Raw genomic sequence first — 24,885 nt, forward strand, 5'->3', positions numbered from 1 at the left:
TGCCTCTTCTCCTCCATCTCCTCCAGCTTCTCCTCCTCTACCTCCTCCTGCCTCTTCTCCTCCATCTTCTCCTCCTCTACCTCCTCCACCCTCTTGTCTTCCATCTCCTCCAGCCTCTCCTGCTCTCCCTCCTCTAGCCTCTCCTCCTGTATCTCCTTCTGTCACCTGACAAAAATATGTTGATGTATAACATGAACAGTGCGACAATTTGGGGTGCAACAATCATCAATTTTGATGATATGGTTATAGAGGAAAAAACTTCTAATTTCACAATTATCATGAGTTTTGATGTATAAAATCACATTTGTAATCTATTTCATTGTAATTTCCCTAATCTTTCATTGTTGGTGTTTTTTCATTTTTGCTGCCTTTCAACATAAAAATAATACATGAACATAAGTGTATCTCTTTGGCATTAAATATAAGCTTTTTAAAATATTTGCATTGTTGGGGCTCTACAGTTAAAATAATAATAATAATGATGATAATAATGCATTTTATTTATCAGCACTTTCAATAAAACTCAAAGACACTTGACAAGGTTATTGAGATCTTTGTAGCTAATTGATGAGGAGGATCTTGAAGTGGATATGCTGCTTTATTGGGAGCCAGTGAAGGTGTTGCAGGATGGGTGTAATGCATTTATTTGAGTAACTTACACTTTGACTTCTAAAGAAGTCTCTTATATCCACTTTTCTTCTTTTAGACATGTCGGCGCCTAATTACCAAACACACATACACGCACGCACGCACGCGCACACACGCACGCACGCATGGACACGATTCAAACATTAATGTAAATGAAACCTCTGATATTCATATCATGGGGTAAGAGCTATACACTGAGAGCAGCGGAAAATACTGATAAACCTTTCGTGATACTGAAAATGCTGGCTTTAGACTCACTCAACAGACCTCGCTCAGCCCTTAATCTCGCTTCGTAGTATACCCCTCTGGACAACTAGCAGACTGGTGTACTCATCATGGATGTATTGGGTGTACTGAGTGTGCACGCAAGATGGAGTGACAGCGGGGACGGCCAATCACACAAGAAACGGCAGAGCCAATCGAGGAGCTTGTGGGCGGTCTAAACTCAGGGAAACAGGCTTCAGCTTGAGCGGCGGTTTTCCGCTTGGTCCTAGTGCTTGACATGTCTCTGTTTACTATAGCGCAACATTATTTTTGGACGGTAAAAAGTGCAGGGGACCAAAACGGCCTTTTGAAAAAGTGCAGGGGACATGTCCCCTGTGTCCCCCCCCCAAATTACGTCCGTGTTGCCACGTTAATTTTAAAGGCCAAACTCAGAAAAGTAATAATAAACGATATTGTCTTTGAAAATACTTGAGTTACACATGTTTTCAATGTTGTGAAGACTGACGTACAATATGCTTTTACTCACATTGGGGCTGTGGATAAAATATTTTTTATTTGATGATCATATCAGTTTTGACAACATTTCTTTAAAACGGGGGCAGTGGATGACCGATAAAATATCACTCCCTGGAGACTGAAATCTGCATTCCATTAATGTGAAACACTCACAATGGGAACGTGGGTATAATATTTTGATATGATCATCTCAGTTTGGACTGAATTTCTTTACAACAGGGGCAGTGTTTGACCAATATAATACACCCCTCCACTCCCACCCCCTGCCCTACAAACACTGACAAGACCAACTGCATCCAAAAGTAAAATTACTTCCCCAATCATAAACACCAGAACTTTCTCAGTTGATTGTTCCTCATTTTTCAGTACACTTTACACTTTCACTTTACATAGGTTGCTTTAATGAATTCATGACTGAACAAACCAGCTCACACACTTAGCCTACAGTTTTTAGTGTTCGTTAAAACAGTAGGCTACATTCAAGCCTACTGTATCCATTGTATAACATAGTCTTTCTCAGGCATGGCACTGCAACTATGAAGGGAAAAACAATTATTCCATTGTCATAACTGATAGATTGCTGCTTTCCTTCAACTTTACACATTGGGAAAGACTGAATAGCATGCACAGGCATGAAACTGAGACCTGACTCTGGTTCTGATTGAAACCAAATAGTTGTTACACAACCTAGATCCTAAACCCAACCCACTGTTGTTATGATGAAGCTATTCCCGTTCTCTATCGTGTCAAGACTATCTCTCCACCCTACATATTCCATATGTACGGGGACTGACCCCCACGGGGGCAGTTGACGTGGATACTCTTTAGAGAGGACCTATTATACTACTTTTCTGGTCTTAATTTCTTGTTTTACACTGCTATAGAGCAACCTGACACGAATCACATCACAAAAAAACTATGTAGATTTTCGGGAAGCTCTTTCTCTTATTTTGGCGATCCAGCACGTCCTGTCAACACTTGAGTGTGTGTGCTTCGGCAATCTCCGCTCCCTCCGCCTGTGCATCGGCAATCTCCGCTCCCCTCCCCCCCACTCCGTTGTGATTGGTTACCTTCCTTCCGGAACACTTTCAGTGGCGGGAAGCACGAGCATGGACCTATAAGGGCGCGAGGCAGACGCGAACAGGGAAGTGACAGCATTACCATACAAGGAAACATCCGCGTGGTGACTTCACAAAGTTTTATGCGACGTCACAAATTATGAAAGGGTAGACCGCTTTGAAGACGTGACTTCTCGACTGGCTAGAATAGTGTTTAGTGCTCTGCACAGACACCCCAGACGGTCAGCAGGGAATACGTCGAAATGCATGTAAGTCATTATTTGATAATTTAGTATGGTAAAGCATGACTATGAATCATCATAACAACGTTTATAGGTCATAAAAGTCAAAAAGCATCATAGGTCCTCTTTAAGACACACCACTTGTGGCAGCCACGCATGATTGGCCAGCCGTGGCTATATAAGCCACACGCATGCGTGGCCTCTTCGATTCCTTGATTTCCACGGACAAGCAGTAGACGTGTGTGAGAAAAAAAGCAAAGCAAAGCAAAGCAAAGCAAAGCAAAGCAAAGAAGGAAAAGATTGAGTTGTGTGGGTTTAGCAAGTGTGGTGACATCAGCGTTGTCCGCTTACCTAGTGAGTAGGAGAGCAGGTCTACGGGCCCCTCTCTGGATCGCTGTATTGTCTTTACTGCACAGGCTGTTGGAAGCGTGGCTTGATCGGCTTGCCGATCTGTAGCCATTGTCTCCCGTGAAATCCGACCCAGTCGGAGGAAGCGAACGGGCGTACTTTGAGCCGCAGGTAAATCAAGAAGAGCAGGCTGTTGGAAGCGTGGCTTGATCGGCTTGCCGATCTGAGGCCATTGTCTCCCGTGAAATCCGACCCAGGCGGAGGAAGCGGCGGAGTGCTTCACAGCTGATCGCTGAACCAGCGAGAGGAAAGAGTGGCCAGAGTGTGGCTGTGTGTATTAACGGGTGCCGTTTAACGCCACAGCCATAGTCCCTGGTGAAGCCCGACCTTGTCGGAGGAAGCGAACGGGCGTACTTTAAGCCGCGGGTAAATTCCAGGAAACAAAAAGTAAATTGTTTCAGAGGGCACGTCCCCGCAGACAGCGGGAGTTTCGGTGTCAGCGGGGTGATTAGTGCCACGTGCATAAGCTACATCTCCCAAAGTTACAAAGCATTCAAAATGTTGGGTCCAGAGGAAATGTCTAGCCCAAGAGGCCACGCCTGCTCGGGCTGCGGGGTAAAAATGCCAATGGAGGACGGTCACGATCAATGTGTGCATTGTCTAGGGCGGGGCCATGCGCGCATGGCCAGCCAAGACCCCGCCTCCGGCATGAATTGTTTTTCCTGCCAGCTAGGGTGAGGGAGACTACGGCGTTAGCATTTTCTCTCAAAAATCCGGCCACACTCATTGGGCAGCCGCAGTGGGCGAAGCAGCCAAGGGTAGTGGTTTGGAATGATCACATGGGGGAGGAGCCTCACTCATTAATTCATACCCCAGGTGTGGCTGCTGGAGGGTTCAAGCCCCTCCTCTACAGCAGCAATGATGGTCCCATCCACAACCCAGCCCCCCACCTCTGCACTGGCAGAGCAGGGGGGGAGTTGGGGCAGGGGTACCCTGCGTCGGATGAAGAGGAAATTGACATCCTGGGGATGGACTCGGAGGGGGAAGACCTCCCCCTCGGCCAGATGGGTGTGGAGGCACAGCAAGAGGTAGAGGAGGAGCAGGAGCGCTCGACTCCTTTCTATCAGCAAGCTATCACCGGGGCTGCTCAGGCATTGGATGTCGAATTGCCAGCGGAGCAGGGCCGGACGGCCTCCCGTTTTGATGATGAAGAGACGGGGCAGACGCGCTCTTTTTCCGTACCGCTGCTTCCCGATCTAGAGGAACTGGTGCTGAAGCAATTTGAGAAACCAGCTGAAGCCCATCGCTGGTCGGGTCTATGCAGACGGCTAGCGTGTGTGCAAGGTCGGGAGAGGATAGGCTGTGGACCACCACCTCCCATGGATCAAACCTTGGGGGCCTTAGTGTCCCCCACCAGGTCGGTTCTGGGGAAGCCAGGCTGCCCAAGCAGAAACACTAAAACGATGGATGCCATGCTCACCAGAGTGCATGGAGCTATGGCAACCCAGGGACAGCTGGTCAATACAGGGGCTATGTTAGCCTTGGGTCAGCGCCAGTTGTCCAAACGTTTGGAGCAGGAAGGCTCCGCTCTAGCTGCTGAGATACAGCAGGTGTCCTCGCTCCTAGCTAAGCTAATGAAGGAGCAAGCAGTGGCAACAGGCAGGGCTATGGCCTCTCTCGGGATGGTGAGGCGCCACCTCTGGCTGAGTCAGTCACGCCTACAAGGGGAGGACCAGGCCGGTCTGCTCAGGCTGCCTGTGGTGCCACCTGCCTTGTTTGGCCGAATGCAGGTAAAATGCTCCAGCAGGGCCAAGAGGCTCGCCGTTGTGCTCGGGAGGTGACAGTAATGCTCCGGCAGGGCCGTGAACAGCATGCCCCAACAACTCCACGGGCCGGGCCACCCCTGCGGACTTTGGGGCTCCAGATGACCTAAGGGTCCACTTGGAGGCCAGCCGGCGGGGTAGGGCTAGACGGGGTCAGCCACGGTCCTGGCAGTGTGGGAACACAGCCCCCCCCCCCCCTTGCTGCCCTTCGGGACGGCTGCGGTCCTGGGGGTCCTTGGGGGGATCCCTGGGTGGTCTCCACCATGACTCAGGGTTATCGGTTGCAGTTTCGGCACCCACCCCCGCTGATGAGGTCAGCCACATTTACAGTGGTGGAAGACCCACAGCGCAGGGAGATTTTAGCCGCTGAGATCCGCACTCTCCTCGCCAAGAAGGCCATCAGAGAGGTGGAGCAAAACATTCGGCAGGCTGGGTTCTACTCACGGTACTTCCTCATCCCGAAGAAAGATGGGAGACTCAGACCAATTTTGGACTTAAGGGGGCTCAACAAGTGTTTGAGGCCCCTACAATGCAGGATGCTGACTGTGCCGAGGGTTCGACAGGCTATCCTCCAAGGCGACGGGTTCGCCACAGTCGACCTGGATGATGCTTATTTCCAGATCCTGATATGAGAGGGAGACGTTTTCTCGGGTTTGCCTTCAACGGCCAAATCTTCGAGTTCTGCGTTCTCCCATCCGGGATATCACTGGCCCCTCGCACGTTCAAGGTGCATGGAGGCAGTCCTGGGTCCTTTGCGGCAGGAAGGTCTTCGCATCCTGAATTACCTGGACGATTGGCTGGGCTGTGCTCGCTCAGAGGAACAGTGTCGCATCAATGTGACCCGGCTTCTGCAGCACCTGGAGCACCTGGGCCTGCGCCTCAACAAGAGGAAGAGCAGGCTGCAGCCTTCACAATCGACAGAGTTCCTGGGCATGTGTTTGGATGCCAAATCAGGAACTCTTTTTGACGTCGGCGAGACAGGCCGCCCTCAGGGCTTGCTTGTCCCAGTTTCGTTTTGGGGCCAGAGTGACCTGGAGATTCTGCCTCCGACTCTTGGGGTTAATGGCAGCCACGGTGCACATCGTGCCCCTGGCACTTCTGAACATGCACCCGGTGCAGCATTGCCTCCTGAGCCTGGGACTTTGTCCACAGAGAGATCCGCATGCCAGGTGTCACGCATACTGCGCATAGCTCTCCACAGGTGGGAGGAACCAGCCTATTTGGCACAGTGGCCAATGGCACAGACCCTGGTTGACACGGCACAGCAATCAGTCGGAATTGCAGGCTATCCATTTAGCTCTTTTGCACTTCCTGCCAGAGCTGGGAAACCGCCATGTACTGGTAAGGACAGGCAGTACAGCGGCAGCGGCATACATAAACAGGCAGGGGGGCCTGGGTTCCCCGCGCCTTTGCAGATTGGCTCAGATAATATGGGAGTGGGCGTATCCGGAAGAGCACGGTCCCCTCTTTTTTCTCGCAAGAGTGAAAAGGGACGATCCTCCCTTGGGCACGGATGCCATGGCACACCAGTGGCCACTGGGCCTCCTGTATGCCTTCCCTCCCTTTACCCTCCTTCATCCACTTCTACAGAGAGTTCAGGTGGAAGAGGTGAGCCTCATCCTGGTGGCCCCCAAAGAGGCTGGCCCCAGATGATCTGGTTCTCAGCGATTGGGAAAAAAGAAGAAGAGAGGCACGGAGGCCATGGCACACCAGTGGCCACAGGGCCTCCTGTATGCCTTCCCTCCCTTCACCCTCCTTCATCCACTTCTACAGAGAGTTCAGGTGGAAGAGGTGAGCCTCATCCTGGTGGCCCCCAAGAAGGCTGGCCCCAGATGATCTGGTTCTCAGCGATTGCACCCCTCCTTCAGGGACACCCGTGGGAGTGCCCCAGTCGGTGGTTAGCGCTCTACAAGGAGCCCGGGCTCCATCAACGAGGGCGGCATACGCTTATCGTTGGGGAGTGTTTCAATCATGGTGCAATTCGAGACAGGTGGATCCCCTCGCCTGCACGGCCCATAACATTTTCCAGTTCCTCCAGGAAATGTTGGAGGTGGGCAAATCTCCCTCGACATTGAGGGGAATAGGGGCAGCCATAAGGCAGCCCGTGTTGGACCTCGGGAGCTGGCAGAAGGCTGTTGCGACCTTATTGCTCAGTTTCTTAGAGGTGCTCGTAGGGTTACTCCACATCGCAGAAGGCCAGCTGTCCCCCCATGGGATTTGGAGGTGGTGCTGTTGGCCTTGCAGAATGAGCCATTCGAGCCCCTGGATACAGCTAGGCTACAATGGTTTTCTCTCAAGACAGCGTTTTTGAGCTCGCAATTGTGTCTGAGAATGGGAGAGCGGCATGCTCTTTCAGTGCATGAGGGCTGCAGCCGCTCTTGCCAGGTGGTACTGGGGGGGTGCTGCGCCCGAATCCTGCATTCCACCCTAAAGTCTGGTCTGAGTCCCACACCGGTCGATCTATTGAGCTGCACCCCTTCCACCCTCCTCAGGGAGGTGAAGCAGGGTGGAGTAGGCGGTCACTACTGTGCCCAGACAGGGCCCTAACAGTGTATCTGCATCGGACACGTGGCCGTAGGGCAACGGACCAGCTCTTTGTCTGTTACAAGCCTAACCGTCTTGGACAGCCAGTCTCCAAGGCCAGGCTTTCCCACTGGGAAGGATGCTATCCAGCAGGCATATGAGAGGGCAGGCCAGATACATGTGTTCCCCTCTAAGCGAGCTAAAATAATTTATCAGTCAAATTTACACATTTCCCATTAATTCAGTATGTTTCCTAGAAATGGGCATGAGCAGAATGTATTCAAGACAAAGGGCAGTGAAACTATGAAAAAAAAAAATTCCACTCTGAAACTACCATAACAACACATGTTGTAACAGTAAGAATCCTGACAGCTAGCTTGAAAACCAAATATTGCAAAACTAATGTCGGACTACTAGGGGAGAACGGGGTAAGTAGGCACACTTTTTACTCTAGTGAGAATTGCTCACCAAAACATCTTTCAATAGTCATTCCTACATTAAATTGAAGCTTAAGGTGTTGGCTTGAAATGTGTACCCTTCACTCATCTTATTGTAATAAAGAAGAAATTAATCATCAAAGACACCCTTACACATTGTGACAACCAACCCCATCAAGGGGTCGGTTGTCACACACTATGGGGTTGTTTGTCACAATGTTATCTTAATGGGAATAATCATAAAAAGTAGAACTAATCAAAGAAAGTAGAACTAAATTTGAACCTTTAATTGCATTGTCAAGTTGACAAATAGGCCTACATAACTTACTGTAGCCTTAGCAACTGGTCTAGTTTGGGATGCACTGGGTTGTTTTGATTTTGTTGCCCTTTTTTCTTTTGCATGCTAGCTGCCTTTTCCTGCTCTATTCTTTCCTTCTCTGGGGTGTCAGTGAGGATACAGCTTGACAATTTATTTCATTATTGGGTTCCTTTTCTGGCTGTAGCCTTTGGATAACATGTGACAACCAACCCCCCAAAAAATGTGACGACCAACCCCAACTTGAATTTCTTGCTAGCATCAAGGCCAACAACCATCTGACAACTAATTAGCTTGCTAACCACAATTTAAACTATAGTTTACCCTTCACACTTTTTATGGGTAACAACAGTTTTGTTATGAACCCATTGTGTAAAAGCCTAGAAGAAAAATACTGAGGAGCTAAATATTTTCAATTTGATATGAAAAACACAAACAGTCCTCTCACCTCAAATTTAGCAGTCTAACTCCAAGGAAGACTATGTAGGTGACCTCTGTTCCCAATTCTGGATATTTACATACCAACATTTCACAGACAGCGCCTTCTGGTTCCGAGATATAACGATTGTGACAACCAACCCGTGTGACAAATTACCCCGTTCTCCCCTAACAGAATCATGGGGTTTGGGCAGTTAAACAAAAATTTTTTGTAAACACTTGAAAATAACTCTGATCAAATACAACATATAATGCATATTCAATAATTAACATTCAAATGACAGATAGAAACAGTAAGATTAAAACACAGTCTGAGGGTCAGAACACAGGACCCTTAGAGCCAGCTAGTGTCTGGGGGAAAAGGACAATCAGAACCAGATAGAACAGCCTGGGACTCGGAACACAGGACTAGACCCAGCTTTCATTTTCCATCTTTTCAGTCTTTGATTAATATGTTTCTGCATTTGTTTTATTGGGATCATTCATTGAATAAATACATATTACTTAGAGTCTATTGATGTTAAAGGTCACTCTCCTGTCCCCCACATACATACTTGCCAAACCATGCCCTTGCTGACACCCCCTCAACCATCAACCCCCACCTCCATCCCACATTGTCTTTTGTCTTATTCAAAGTAGTCTCCTTGCTACCTAAATTATAATGGATTCATTAAAAGAGGGCACAGACACTGTCTCACTTTACCCCACAGCATTTGTCTCACTTTACCCCACTGCCACAATTTGAGAAAAAACTACCTCTCTCAGCAATTCAGGCTAATCTTCAGTTATCATCATCACATAGTTTCATATGTTGGTAGTTCATCAACATGTATGATAGAAGTTTTTCTACCTGAATCAATTTACTTTGGCACAACAATCGATTAAGTTGACAGCAAGAAAATTTACTTTTACATGCAAAAAAGATTTTATTTTGAAAAACACATGCTTACAACATCACCATGAGGTCCTCTCTTTCATGGCCGAGTGGAAATGAGAGGGGCTTGAAAACATATATCTCACATGACCAAAAATGTGTTCCATTGCCTAGATACAGGGGGTGTCTCACGTTACCCGACGACTCACATTACCCCGTTCTCCCCTACAGTATAATTTGAAACCTACGTTCTGCTGACGAAGAAGACCAGCCTAAAGGAATAAACAGTATCCACAATGTAAGCCACGAGGTTGAAACAGGTCATGAAGGTGATAACCACTAAATTATCCCAAGGACACAAAACACCTGCTGTGCAGAAGCTGGGCCTGGGATTGTTCTTGAAGCTATACAACGGCCAGATTACGACAGCGGTGATGTGCATCAACACTGCCATCACGTTGCAGAAGGTCAGGACTTTGTCGAACGGTGCGGGGAACAGGGACAGCAGGCGGCAGATGGTAAAGAGGATGACGACCACTGAATAAATGAAGCACACGGAGTACACAGCGACACACCACTGGAGGCCCGGGAACAAACTGTAGAAGCTGTGGTCCAAGCAGATGAAGATGATGCAGGTAACAAAGGCCTCCAGAACCTTGAGGAGGCCTGGCACAGTGGACAGGAACCCGCTCATCTCCCCGGGTCTAGCCCGGGTCATCCCCACCTCGGTGGAGTACAGGATGAAGGCCAGAAAGGAAGTGACACACGCGCCGATCTGTCTACTGCACACAGAACACGTGAAGAAGACGGCACAGATGATAGACGCTGCCAGCACCTGTATGAGAGTCATAGATCAAAAGTCAAATGAATAATTTTTTTATTTTCAAATAAAATACTTGGATGCGTGTTACGGTGGTAATTACTATGCTTTTGAATCAAATTGTTTTAGGCTGCAAGAGGTAGCATGGACCCAATGAAACTTCGTACAACATCTGGAATATAGACAACTGCCATTTGTCTTCGCAGTTTATCAAAGCTCACATGCTTTTGAACTTCAAAATGTTAATTAGTTATTAAACCCCTTCACAAGTTTTTCTTTTAAAGCCACTACGAGTAAGTCGGCACGTTGGCGACACCTTTGAACAAAAGCGGTAGTATTATTACGACGCCAGCTGTCGTGAAGCTGTTTTCTAGCTCGTGCAGGCAGCGTGCAGGGCGTGCAGATTCAAATAATCAGGAAGCAATATGGTGCGTGTCCGTGTGTTGAAAGCAAAGTGTGAGGGCACCGGACTCTTTTCGGCTCCGTGAGTCTATGGGTGACACACAACTAATGCCAGTAAGTGCTAAACACACCTGATTGCAATGAGTTGATGCATTGTCACCTCTCACGGAGCTGAACGAGTCCGTGTCCCCACACAAAGCGAATGAACGAGAGATGGCAGTTAGTTGGTATCACGATGAGGTAATGTGTTTATGTTGTAAATAATGACTATTTCAGATGAATAATGGTCATCTGATGATGCTGGTGAGGCAAAGTAAACTTTGTTTTAGTAGGCTACCGCTCATTCATTTAGGAGTAAACACTGCAGTCCATGCTGCAGTCTAGGTTCGCTGCGTGAAATTGTGTATACGTTGCTTGGCAACGCCCTCCCGCCCGACTATCACTCTCCCTTTTCGCTTTTCTTCATTGCATTTTCTTTTTTTTCTTTTATGGTTCAGCCCCGTTATCAGTCATTATGACGACAAACAACTGTCTCAAACAAGGCTCCCGCTCCCCTTCCCTCACCTGGAGGGATAGGCTTCTCAAATCGCGTAACTGCGCCACACTGAAATCTGTGACCAATACGGATATGTGACCATAGAGCATGCACGCGTGAACCGAAAATCGGACTGGGTGTACGACCAGATCAAATGCAGTAATAAAAACTATATAAAAACGTCTTTCTTTGCACTGATGGTCTCGTTTGCTGTTAAAGGTAATTTATGATTATGAGAGGAAACATGAGGCTGTTTAAAAGATATTTAAAAGTTACTCGTTGCCGCTTTAAATAGATCTGTCATCTATCTATCTAAGACACGATGATGAAACAATTAGTAAAAAGACGACAACAATCACCCACCATTAGAGTAGCCAACATGGAGAAGGCTGTGGTGAAGTCATCCCATGAGATGGGCAACCTGGCATTGAGGCCGGTGACTTCCAGGACGAGGATGAGCAAGGTGACGCAGAAGCAGAAGCACCAGGTGAACATGCACCATATCCAGAAGGGGTGAGTGCTGTGGCCCACCGAGGCCACCAGGCTGAAGGAAATACACGTCAGGATCACCTCCAGTATCCGCACGATCAACAATGGCACAGACAGCGTCACCATGGTGATAGTGATCCTTCTATCAAATCACAACAATCAAATCAAATCATGCTCTTCTGTCCCTTTTTGATTTAATGATTTTTTCTTGTCTGTCAATAGGTGTCTGGGGTACCGTGGTCTGAGCCGCTCATCCTGTTAGCGCTGTCTCAATATGAATAATGGACATTAGAATGTGTATCCTCCGCCTTCTCAAGACCTTCCTCCTCTAATGACCAGTGACCAAGTTGTTAAGCCTATGACACAGGGGCAGCCTGTTTTCTATTGTTCATAACCTCCACCTGCTTATCAGTTGTTTGCACGAGGCTTGGTCAATAAAAGATTATTTTTAACGGCAGTTTTGACTAATAGGAACCCCACCTTATGACTAGGAACTCTGACTTCTCTGTGATGTTTACCCTTTAGTGCCAAGCCCAGCCATTAAAAGTTCAAATCAGTTAATGTATTACAGGCTTTTACTACGGTAGGAAATGTTAGAGAAAATATTTGAATTTCATGGGGTAAAAATGATAGGCCTGAGATGGGAAAAGAGCCAAGATTTATAATAATAATAATAATAATAATAATAATAATAATTATTATTATTATAATAATAATTATAATAATAATAATAATAATAATAATAATTATTATTATTATTATTATTATTATTATTATTATTATTATTATTATTATTATTTTTTTTTTTTTTTTTTTTTTTTTACAATTTCTTTCAAATAAAGGCTAATCTACTAGGGCAGCTGTGGCTAAGCAGGTATAGGCGGTATACTACTGATTGCAGGGTTGGTGGTTTGATCCTGCCACATGAAGTGTCCCTGGGCAAGTCACGTTGAAGTGAATGCGACGGAAGTGTGAAGCGCTTTGAGTGGTCAAGAACAACTAGAAAAGCATTACATAGGTATAAGTCCATTTCCATTTACTTCTGACTATCAATGCTGGAAAATTAACTAAATTGCTGGTTAATTACAACCTGTCTTCTGCCAACTGTTTACACACAGACACAAACAACCTTTAACAACTCTGTCTGAAAATGTTCTTGTCAAAACTTGACTGAGCTGTTTCTAAATGTGAAATAATCCATTAAAGGTGTTCTGAATCAGGTTCTTATCTCTGACAGAATAATTGGCTGGTGTTGTGTATACAATGGTGTTGGGTATACAATATATACTTTCAGATTAGACCTATCAAACAAATGTTGCCTGATTTAAGTTTCTCAACTAAATGTGGAGGCAAGAGAACTCAACTTAACTTAATACATTGTAGTTTAGATAGATTAGTGTGTACTTTGTTGCCATTCACAACTGGAGCATGGCTTTTTAATGCATTTTCCATTTTGGGGAAAAAACAACAACTTTGCCGCGTGAAATTCATAAGGCCAAACTCAGAAAAGTAATAATAAACAATATTGTCTTTGAAAACACTTGAGTAACACATGTTTTAAATGTTTTGAAGACTGACGTACAATATGCTTTCATGTGAAACTTGCCTTGCCTTAAAATAGGGTCAGTGGATGACCAATAAAATATAACTCCCTGGAGACTGCAATGTGCATTCCATTCATGTGAAACACTCACAATGGGAACTTGGGTATAATATTTTGATATGATCATCTTAGTTTGGACTTAATTTCTTTAGAACAGGGGCAGTGGTTGACCAATATAATACACCCCTCCCCTCACACCCCCCTGCCCTACAAACACTGACAAGACCAACTATATCCAAAAGCAACTACTTCCCCAATCATAAACACCAGAACTTTCTCAGTTGATAGTTCCTCCTTTTTCAGTACACTTTACACTTTCACTTTACACAGGTTGCTTTAATGAATTCATGACTGAACAAAGCCACCTCACACACTTAGCCAGTTGTTAATGTTTGTTAAAATAGAAGGCTAAATTCAAGATATTTTCTAATCTGAAAATAGTGGCTTTCTTAGGCATGGCACTGCAACTATGAAGGGAAAACAAAATGTTCCATTGTTATAACTGATAGATTGCTACTTTCCTTCAACTTTACACATTGGGAAAGACTGAATAGCATGCACAGGCATGAAACTGAGACCTGACTCTGGTTTTAATTAAAACCAACTGGTTGTTACACAACCTAGATCCCAAACCTAACCCACTGTTGTTATGATGAAGCTATTCCTGTTTTAAAGAGAACTTGTTATACTTGCATAAAGGTACTGTTTATTTTTTCACACACTGACAAGACATACAGCCATGCCTCGGTGAGAATGTACTTTTTGCTTTGAAGTGCATATGTAAAATTGACCTCTTCTAAATATTGAGGGGGACATATCCCCCTATACATACAGAACTCAAAAGCTGTGGACAGTGTGCATGTGATAAACTGCACACAATTTAACCTAAAAGCTGTACAACTATTTTGTCACAGAATGAGCACAGAGCATCTGTGTGAAAGATCATAGCTACCACAATACCACAAGTTAATTTGACCTTCAATTTAACACACGCAGGACCCATAATTGTCGGTACAAGTATGCAGCACATCACACAATATTTTATGTGAAGCTATGCAGCAAAAGGTGTCTTCTCAAAAACAGATTTTTTCTTTAAAGAAAAAGGCTTTGAAATAGCCTCTCTCTCTTTGACAGTTTTTGTATGCTTATCTTTCCTCCGCTCTTTAGCTCCCCCTCAGCTGTGTGGAGGTTGATGTTAAAACCCCAGGCTCTTTCTCTGTTGACAGATGTGGATCTTAAAAGACAGAACAAAAAGATGACCTCATATGGACTTGATAGGTGACAGATATTTCAATATAAATTATCTATGAAAATATTGTAGATTTTTACACTCATTAACCGTTAACACCATCCAGCTTCTTTGCAGAACGGAGGGCAACATGAAGGGAATTAGTATATCGAAAATAAAAGACTATCAAGCTAACAAAAACACTCCCATTTTCGACAATATATTCCACCTGTAGCTGAACCGAAGCTCTGACTGCATTAGGATTGATGGCCCTGCCGTTCAGCCCTCCTCCCTGCCTCTCTACTTCCTTTATCTCTTCTTCATGCTCACTCCCAGATTATCTTTCACACCCGTGACACCATTTGTTTAAGGAAGGCGCACTGTTAAAATAAACTGCAATGAAAGATTTAGGGCATGAAAGGCACAAACTATGGTCATCAGGGTGTGTGGACTGAAGAGAAGTGGAGGCGATGATGCCGTCAACATTTGATTGGTCAGGCTTCTAAGAGGAAAACCCACCAAGAGATCAAATAATCACTGTTTTTTCGGGTGTGACTGTACTTACTGTAGATACAAAGCAAAAGTCAGTTACAAGGCCAAAGCCAAGATTATTTAAAAATTATGAGGTCAAAAATAGCCACCCCCCTAAAATTACTGCTCTCGTCTACACATACCTGATCCATAATTGATATTATTTGACAATATGTTAGGGTCATGCTTATGAAAAAGATAATATATCCATCACAACATTAATCATCTATCGAACATAACAAAAGTTGTCAGTTTAGCCTCATTAAAAGCTAGCATCTCATTATTGTCAGCAGGCCAGTAGCCCTACTTTATCTGTAGTCTCTACCCAAATGAACCATTTTAATTTCTCACCTTCCCTCTTCCTTTTTGCCTGTGTCTCAACCTCTGCTACCTTCACACATCTGCATTTTGTTTGCTTTTGACTGTTTGCCATCTTTATTTGGAGTCAGCAGTGTTTGCCCAGCTACTGCCCCTTTCATTAATTCGAATTTCCATCCAACATAACTGTGCTCTCATCTTGTTTAGAGAAATCAGATATATCAGAAACTACGTGTCAAGTGACGCTATGTTAATGCAGGGATTATTGTCCCGTGAGCTCTATTTTCACAATAGACTGTCAATAAAATATTTTCACCTGATAAATGAAATGAAACCAGAATAAAATAATTACATAGGAGGTCATGACCTTGGTGTCCCTGTTGTAGATAGTGGCATGGTCGGTTTGCATTGATCCTGTCAGTACAGGCAGAGTGAAAGCACACACCTTATGACCAACACCTTCTTGGTTTCTTGCCAAGCGATAGAAGATTTCCACATGGAGGAGGGTTGGGTAAAGCAGGCACAAAGAAAGTAGAAAAAAACATCTGCGTCTAAGTCTTCTAAAAACCATGCAAGGCATTCACACACACACACACACACACACACACACACACACACACACACACACACACACACACACACACACACACACACACACACACACACACACACACACACACACACACACACACACACACACACACACAAACGAAAGGTTCCTGTAAATCGTCGTGAACAACATCAGACCCGTCTGCATGTCTAAATTCTTTGGGTGCCTATGGCATAGTGACACTAGTATCATCACAACCAAAGTGTCTTCATACTGACCGCATGTGTTACAACTGACCTCTAGTGGCCATATAGGAAAAATAGGCGTAGATGTTAGAGCAGCCCATGGACCTATAAAGGAGCAGCCCTTTCCCATGTCTCCCAATAATTGTCAGTGTGGCTTGTGATAGTCCTGTGACCTCTCGTCCTCAGCTCTGTCCTCCCTCATCGGGTGAGTCAAAGTCATGTGTTCAGAGGGACGGACAATTACGCTCAGTTTGTGTGTGGGAGAGAATGTCTTAGTACAAACACTAGCATGTATCATTGTGAAATCGTGCTTTACTTCTCACTCATCAAATTGCCTCTCTGTTGCAATGTAACCAGTCCCCTCAGCCTTCGACTTTCTTTACAGTCATTCTCAAATACCGGCACACACACAAAGAATGTTGTTACAATAGAGAGAATACATGTAATTTCTTGTAGACACACCTACATTCCCCTGATATTGGTATAACAAAATTATTTATGAAGTGACATAACAAGCATGCATGGCAGAACTGCTAAAAAAGCCATCTTTTGCTATTACCTGTTGATTTATTTCTCAGATGTTAGGAATCTCCTGCGTACCCTCTCATAAAAACAATCATACCAGCCGGATGTTTACATGGTATTTTACAGCAAAGTAAGAGCTGGAAAACAAGGTTGTGAATAGGAAGAGGGATTTTTTTTCCTAACCTCACATGGTTTTCATTATGTGAGTCAGTCTGAGAGTTAAAAGGAAACCAGTGTGCAAGGCAGGCTGACAGGAAAACACATAAATAGCTGTGGGAACCATAGTGATTGGTCAGTGTTGTAAATCTAGAAAACAAAATGCTAACCAGAAAAACAGAATTTCTTTCAGTTTATCTTGAAAAATAGATTTTCAAAGTCACTTAACTTAAAGTGGTGTGCAATTAAATAAGAGCACTATAGTACCAGCTACAGCCCGAAAACAAACAACAAAAGCTGCAAGTGTTTACAAATCTGAATATGGCTTTAGAAATCCGAGTTTGAAAAAAGGCCAGCAGGGACCACTTGGTTCCCACAAAGCAAACTCTCCTCTCTTTTTTCTGCATTCGTCATATAAAAAATAAACTATGAAACACGTCTCCGCTTATTCCCTTCAGACCCACCCACTTACACACAAGAAGGAAGGGGGATGGGCATGATAACATTTTAGAGCTATACAGTCACTCCACTTCCTCCTCTCAAGAAAAAAAAACTTTCCTCTATTAGTCTTACAGTCATCCCCTTGGACTAGGCAGCTACAAGAGAAAGGAGAACCTAACTTTCTCTCTCTTTTTTATGGAAATTCACAGGTAGGTGAATTTGATTTGACACATTTGTAGTTAAAAATGTATCAGATGATGTCACCATTATACCAAATGTGATCAGTTTTGTGTTTTTGGATGATGTGAATATATGCCTGATTTAGCTGAGAGTCGTCCACCTCTGCATTGAAGAGCTGCTTTAAAGGTGGAGTCAGAGATTCTGGAGAACGCTTGTTGTCAAAATCACCTGTTAGTACTATGTGTTCGTACTGAAAAGAAAATCCAGTGTTAATACACAGTCTAGGCTCTCTAAACTGGTATGTAAACAAAGGAAACCCCAATATCAAGCAACATGCATGTTTATAGAGTCTAGAGAGCACAGTTTTTTTTGTATCTGTATACACACAGTAGGGACAAGTAGCAGATTGGGAGGAGAGATTCACGGATTTTGACAAAAAGCGATTTTAACAACAGGCATTCTTCAGAATTGCTGACTCTACCTGTTCTCTATGAACATATAGGGGAGAACGGGGTAATCTGAGCCACTTTTTACATTTGCTCCCCTCTAAGCGAGCTAAAATGATTTATCACTCAAATTTACACATTTCCCATTAATTCAGGATGTTTCCTAGAAATGGGCATTAGCAGAATTTTTTCAAGACAAAGGGCAGTGAAAATATGATTGTTAAAAAAAAAGTTGTCATGTGGCTCACTTTACCCCAGCTGTGGGGTAAACTGATCCACTTACTTTTTCCACTCTGAAACTACCATAACAACACATATTGTAACAGTAAGAATCCTGAAAGCTAGCCACACATTCCAGAACTAATGTCGGACTAGTAAAAGAATGATGGGGTTTGGTCAATTAAGCAAAGCAAATTTTCTAAACACTTGAAAGTAACTCTGAACAAAAAAATAGAACCAGTTAGATTAGAACACAGTCTGGGGGTCAGAACACAGGACACTTAGAGCCAGCTAGTGTCTGGGGGTCAAAGCATAGGAAAATCAGAACCAGCGAGAACAGCCTGGGACTCAGAACACAGGAGAAGACCCAACTGGATTATAACATCAGCCTGTCATACTCTACAACTAGGCCTACTCTACATTCCAGGGAAAGATGAGAAGGTGCTCTTTCCGTGTGGTTGCCCCAGGTCGTCTTCCTGGTGTATTTCCTTGGCATGATGGCTTTCCTACAATGTGTATGACATTAAAATAAAACGTATGTCATGTAATATTACATTAAAATATGTTTAAGACTAAACTTAACTTGTGCCTCATGGTGGGGGAAAGTGAGACAGTGGCTCACTTTCCCCCACAGCATTTGGCTCACTTTCCCCCACCACCACAATTTGAGAAAAAACTCTTAGCATTTCAGGCTAATCTTCAGTTATCAGCATCACATGGTTTCATATGTTGGTAGTTCATCAACACGTATGATAAAAGTTTTTCTACGTGAATGCATTTGCTTTGGCACAACCGTTGATTAAGTTGACAGCAAGAAAATTTACTTTTACATGCAAAATACCTATTTTGGTGAAAATAACATGCTTACCACAGCACCATGAGGTCCTCTCTTTCAGGGCCATGGGGAAATGAGAGGGGCTTGAAAACATATATCTCACATGACCACAAATGTTTTCCGTTGCCTAGATACAGGGGGTGGCTCACATTACCCAATGCCTCAGATTCCCCCGTTCTGCCCCATATTTGTTGCTGTCAGAAAAGTGCACTCAAATATTTATGGTGTTGTAGGCCTCTTAGCCAGCCACACTGACCAAACAAAACAGGGTGAGGCACACAAGCAGCACTGGTAAACTAAAGTGCCTCATCCGTATGAGGCTCATGTTGCTCTAATTGATTTAGGATGGATTTATGATGAAAAAACAGGAAGGCTAGCTGGAACTGACGGGGCCTGTTCACTATGACAGTGGCCAGCACTACCTTCTTCTACAGTATATATATATATATATATATATATATATATATATATATATATTATCCAAACACAGCAGTTTAGTCCACTGATACTGATTTAGTGCATGACAAAACGTCATGGCACGGGGCTATATGGTCAGAGCAAAGCGATTAGCATGTGCTTTATCTCCCAACGCATGACACACCTGATAATAAGCAATGACCACGAGTTACTGCGGTCATACTACAGTTTGAAATTTCAGTTCCCTCTGTAGGGAAAAGGGAAGAAACACAATTGTTCATGGGTTCAGTTAAGGTATTTTTAATGAATTTTAGTATTTCCATTTCATGTCATTTTATACTTCAGTGCTTTTACTAAAGTATACTTTTCAATCTAGGCCTTATAATGTAGCACCAATGGCAAACAGTCACTCACTGGTAGTGAGTAGCTGGTGAACACACTGGAGCATTTAGCGGCTAAAGAGCAAGATATTTCCCTCAGGAGTTTGTATAGACCAAAAACAGAGCTAATGGTGAGTGAATGTTGGATTCAGATTTGCTGGGAAAGTTGCATTGTAGATGCAAATGTAAATAAGCAGCATCTTGGTTGCATGGTTTGAAGAACTTGTTTAAGCTTGCCCCAGAGAGGTTTAAGTAAAGGATCTTTAGCAATTCCACTAACTTTGTTTCTATGAAAATCCTGACCAAGCGAGCAAAGAGTCATGTTTGGGCATGTTGGCAATCACATAAATCTTGAGATTTTACACATGCTGATTAATGTAGGCGAGCCACTGTCATTAGTGTCAGCAATTTGTCTGTCACATTACATTATCTATACCTAACAATAGCTTACTGTTGTGTGGATTGCAAAAGCAAAGTGAAATGTCAGTTGGGTAACACTACAATAAGGTACACAAAATTGTAGTACCTAATACTGTAGATACGGCTGTGTTACCTATAGGCTTTTTTTTGTTACCTACTACATAGGTTTCTTTTCTGTGTTACCTACCACATATTTTTTTTGTGTGCTACCTAACATATTTGTTTTTTTGTGTTACCTACTAACAAAAAAAAAACAACCTATGTAGTAGGTAACACATATGTAGTAGGAACTACAATTTTGTGTACCTTATTGTAAAGTGTTAATGTCAGTTGTTTACAATATAGGAGTCAGACTGTACAACTCTCCACCTACTGCTATTGTTGATGACTTATCCATTACATTGAGGAAATAGGGTTAATTGGTATGCACACAACCAGCATTTAAAGGTAATCAGGCTGGATGGAGGGGTCTTTGTGCTGTCAATGGGGATGTTGGCGGACGTTTCAGATTAAAAACGACATATTCTCAATCTATTAGATTGTATCAAACATAGTGTATAGTGTCACTTGGCTTAGGACAGTGTTTTTGATAGCTCTACAAAAAAGAGCTTTTTCTGTTACGACAGACAATAAAGTTTTCTGAATCTGAATCTGAAAAGGTCAACAAATGCATATGTGTTGATTGACACCCATGCATTGATTGACATTGAGCATGGCTTGTAATCCCGTTGATAAAACAGGTATAGCAATGCCCGCAGCAGGAAAATTGACCATATGTTACTTGCACATTTCTCATGTTCAGTGAACATTTCTGAAGATGGAAAAAGGATACCCACCACAGGAATCTGCCCCACCATACCCGGGGCCACCTATGGGCTATGGGGGTGCCATGCCTCAGCCCGGGATGTACCCTCAGCCAGGCTTCTCCCCTATGGCACCTCCACCGGCTGCATACCAAGGAGGTCTGTGTCTGCTTGGCTCAAAAGACCATACTGTTACTTTGACATGTCATCGTTATTGTTGGGACTTTGGAGTCATTCTTGCCTTTCTCATACAACTTTACTTCACACCATTTTCTATGACAAAAAACTGACCTTCGATTTCAGGCAGAAATACGATCCACAGGGTTGATTATGAAATAACACTGGATTTATTGACGTGAACTCAGCCATCCTTCCTGGCGTTGGTAAACTCTGTGTTTCATTCGCCAGGTGTTCCTTATCCTGCTGTGGGCGTCGCTGTACCTGCCACAACTGGTGAGGCAATACACCTGACCCGAGACCATGCTGTTCCACGTGAAACACACACACACGCACACACACACACACACACACACACACACACACACACACACACACACACACACACACACACACACACACACACACACACACACACACACACACACACACACACACACACCTGGCACATACAGTTAACACATATGGGCAGATGCAGTGTTTCCGTTTCAAATGGTCCAGTGTCTCACAAAGTCAGTGGGTGAAGTCTTCAGTCTCCCACAAAAGAAATCTGATGAATAACCTAATGTGTAGCCTTTGCACGGAACAAAAAAGCGATTGTTCACGGCTTCTCCTACAACCACAGTAAAAGTATTGAGTATTGCTCGTAATCCAGTTCCTATATGATGAAAATGAATCACTTCTTCATTTAAACAATAGCCTACATGTAAAAAAAAAAAAAAAAGAAAAAAAGTACATATCATAATACCACTACAGCTCATTTGACTGTGGATGTCTTTCACATGAAGGATGAGTCTTAATTCTCGAAATCACATTGATATCAATTTTGCAGTATTCTTTGTGTTAATTTCAGACAGTTTCACACAACACAATAACATTCTGAGCTGTTCCTTAAAACCCTCTAAAACTTAAATGACAGGACAGGGACGGACGGACAGCGCACTTATTGCAAAACAGAGCACTATCTCCTAGTCAGATTGTCTTATATTTGGCATCCCCTACTGGACTTGCTGAGTCAGTGCAGTCAGTACATTTTATCCACACATCTGGTTATGGCTATGGGTTATGGTGTCTCAAAGTGAAAATCTACAGTAACAGAAGGGTCTAGCTAGCTAGCTGGCCTCAAAAGTTACATATATTATTTATACATTATTATATACTATATTATCAGAAAGAAAACAATGTAATACCTATAAAGGTGCATGCAGCTTTTTTTCTTAATACAATGCACAATATAATTGAACCATTAACATGTTTTGTTATGATGAAAATTAGTTACCTCTGCGGAGAAAAAATCCATTACTTTACTAGAGTTTGTGCTGTGCGTTTCTCTCCACAGTGACTCACATGATAGTAACCCCTGCCCTACATGACGTCCCTGGACAAACTGTGTGTCCCCACTGCCAGCAGTCAGTGGTCACCAAGACAGAACACACAGCAGGCCTGATGACCTGGCTCATATGTGCTGGCCTCGGCATCTTTGGGTAAAAAAAACCTTAGTTTCTATCTTGTGGAAATAAAAAGTACAAAACAGTCATGTCTTACGAACTGTATTCGCTCAAGGAACAACATGGGAAATATATAATTCACTTTGCTTCCTCCTGTAGATGTTTTCTTTGCTGTTGTATCCCGTTCTGTGTTGATTCCTGCCAGGATGTAGAGCATCGCTGTCCCTCCTGCCACCGAGTCGTCTACATATACAAGCGAATGTAAAACTACCCTGACTGTGAATGGGGCAAAAGATCCCCATGCTCATCTGTATCCTAGCTATGCTCCTATTTGCTCTACAACATTCTTTTGATACTAGGGATGTAACGATGCATGGCGAGGCAGTTCAAAATCCATTTATATTGTGAAGAGTTAAATTGATGAAATGAGAAATCAATCTTGATATTCTTTTTAAACAGCAAAAGGCGTGTTCTGCTTTTCTTTTTTTAACGTCCTGTCACCTGTGAGCGCTGACTACCTGCAGAGAGGAGATCAGAGGATATCAAGTTACAACAGGGGAGGGAGGATGCAGCGCATGGCCAAGGCCAATGTTTGTGTAGCGGTAGCATGTAGCCAGGGCTGCCTTTACCTGCCACTAGGCCCTGGGGCTGAGAGGTTTCGTAGGCCCCCCCCGGGCGGCGGTCTTACAATACAGATGCGTTAAAGCCATGTTTGTCTACACCACAATATCTCTATTGATGAAATACAAAATCACTTAAGGTAACATGTACTTAAACTCCTTCCTGGTCTAATGAGTTTTAATAACGAAACACACATGGTTGGTTACAGTGTTTTTCCAAGTTATTGTGGAGACAGCGGTGGGGACCCAGGACCTTCTAGGGGGGTCCGGGGGCATGCCCCCCCGGAAGAAAAAATGTAACCTTTTAAAGTAAAATGCATCAAACAAAAATATACAGGTTTAAAAAATCCAGTCAGTCAGCATTCCATTTTTTTTAAAATAATCCCTTATCCCAAAGCTACTTCTGTCTTTGAACTCTTTGTTTTGTTTTTAATGGCTCAACTCAATATAGGCCCTTGATCTGCGTTGCCCTGAACAATGTTATTTAAACAAAAATAACAAATTTACTGGTGAATGATAGGCCCCTTGATCTTCATAGGCCAAAAATAATGTGATTTTTTTTTTCCTTTTTCTTTAATGGTTCATGATGGGCCCCTGATCTACGTACGCCCCCCCCCCCCCCCCCCCCCCCCCCCCCACGAAGATTAGGGGCCTATCATGAGCCAGACAATAATCTATTGTTTTAAATGACAATGTTTGGGGCTTCAGCCCAGGTAAGCCCGTGCATTAAGGCGGCCCTGCATGTAGCCTAGGCACAGGTTCTTCATCTTCTCCAACACAACTTAAAAAAAGTAGGCGCCTCCTAGTAGATCCCTGTTTAACAGACTGACTGTTACGTGTTTACATTTCCGGTGTTTTGGGCTCTGGGGTGAAGAGGAGACATATGGCAGAGTTCTTAATTAAATAGTAATTAATTCACTTAATTAGATATGCAATTGATATTAATGCATAGATTGTCTTTTGTACTTGAAATAATTAAGAAATTGAAAATTTTATTGTGAACCCAGAAGCGTGAATCATATTGAATTGTGAGTTAAGTGAATCGTTACATCCCTATTAGATAGTAGATACTGGTCAAAAATTATGTGAAATGGACCAATTCCAATCTTAGTACAGTGCAGTGGGGACCATATATTCAGCTATCAGTGGAAAAGTTGTAAATCATTTAAAGAAACAAATGTAAAACAAGAAATACACCAATAAAGATATATTAAAATGCTTTTTTTCAGCTGTGCTGCAGTTATGGATTGTTTCTTTAAGGCGGTTGGCCGCGCGAATCGCAGGTTCCGCACCGCGTGATCATATTGGGTCATATTGTGTCCGCCGCCCGCCGCCCGACCAGAGTAGCCTTCTCCTACTCTGGGGATATGCTGGCGCTGGTGCTAACCGGTGCTGAGAGCACCAGTCTGCTGTGCTGATGGTGCTTTACCCAAGCTAACCGGTGCTAACTTGGTTCATAAAGCAAAACTGATAGCTGTACACAGCAGGCAACAGACTCATAGGCTATTCACAGAACTTATGGGAGCAAACTGTGACTATTATGTTTTCATCCATCTTAATTTCCTCTGTCCGACGTCCCGAAGCGAGTGACGTCGGGAGGAGCTCAACGCTGATTGGCTATCGCGGCGCAGCCGGCGGCAAAAAGTTCA

General features: G+C 43.8%; 2 protein-coding genes across 2 annotated transcripts; one reads left to right on the forward strand and one right to left on the reverse strand.

Moving 5' to 3' along the window:
- Positions 1-9,692: 9,692 nt before the first annotated feature.
- On the reverse strand, positions 9,693-11,820 carry LOC307263047 (myeloid-associated differentiation marker homolog; the record flags this gene model as incomplete). Its single annotated transcript, XM_080044068.1, has 2 exons — positions 9,693-10,283; positions 11,569-11,820. The coding sequence occupies 2 exons, from the start codon at positions 11,818-11,820 to the stop codon at positions 9,693-9,695; spliced, it is 843 nt and encodes a 280-aa protein (XP_079900194.1).
- A 5,540-nt stretch (positions 11,821-17,360) lies between these two features.
- LOC307263103 (lipopolysaccharide-induced tumor necrosis factor-alpha factor homolog) lies at positions 17,361-24,466 on the forward strand. The gene is made up of 5 exons (XM_080044157.1): positions 17,361-17,500; positions 20,991-21,150; positions 21,400-21,444; positions 22,508-22,652; positions 22,776-24,466. The coding sequence occupies exons 2-5, from the start codon at positions 21,006-21,008 to the stop codon at positions 22,879-22,881; spliced, it is 441 nt and encodes a 146-aa protein (XP_079900283.1). The 5' UTR covers positions 17,361-17,500; positions 20,991-21,005; the 3' UTR covers positions 22,882-24,466.
- Positions 24,467-24,885: the final 419 nt, after the last annotated feature.

This window comes from Ammodytes marinus (genome assembly GCF_949987685.1).
Source record: "Ammodytes marinus genome assembly, chromosome: 16".
Lineage (NCBI taxonomy): Eukaryota > Metazoa > Chordata > Actinopteri > Uranoscopiformes > Ammodytidae > Ammodytes > Ammodytes marinus.

Excerpts from the sequence above, each read along its gene's own strand:
- LOC307263103 (XM_080044157.1), top strand. The coding sequence starts at position 21,006 with ATGGAAAAAGGATACCCACCACAGGAATCTGCCCCACCATACCCGGGG. Across the intron at positions 21,151-21,399 it reads ACCGGCTGCATACCAAGGAG|GTGTTCCTTATCCTGCTGTG; the intron begins GTCTGTGTCTGC and ends TTCATTCGCCAG. Across the intron at positions 21,445-22,507 it reads CGCTGTACCTGCCACAACTG|TGACTCACATGATAGTAACC; the intron begins GTGAGGCAATAC and ends TTCTCTCCACAG.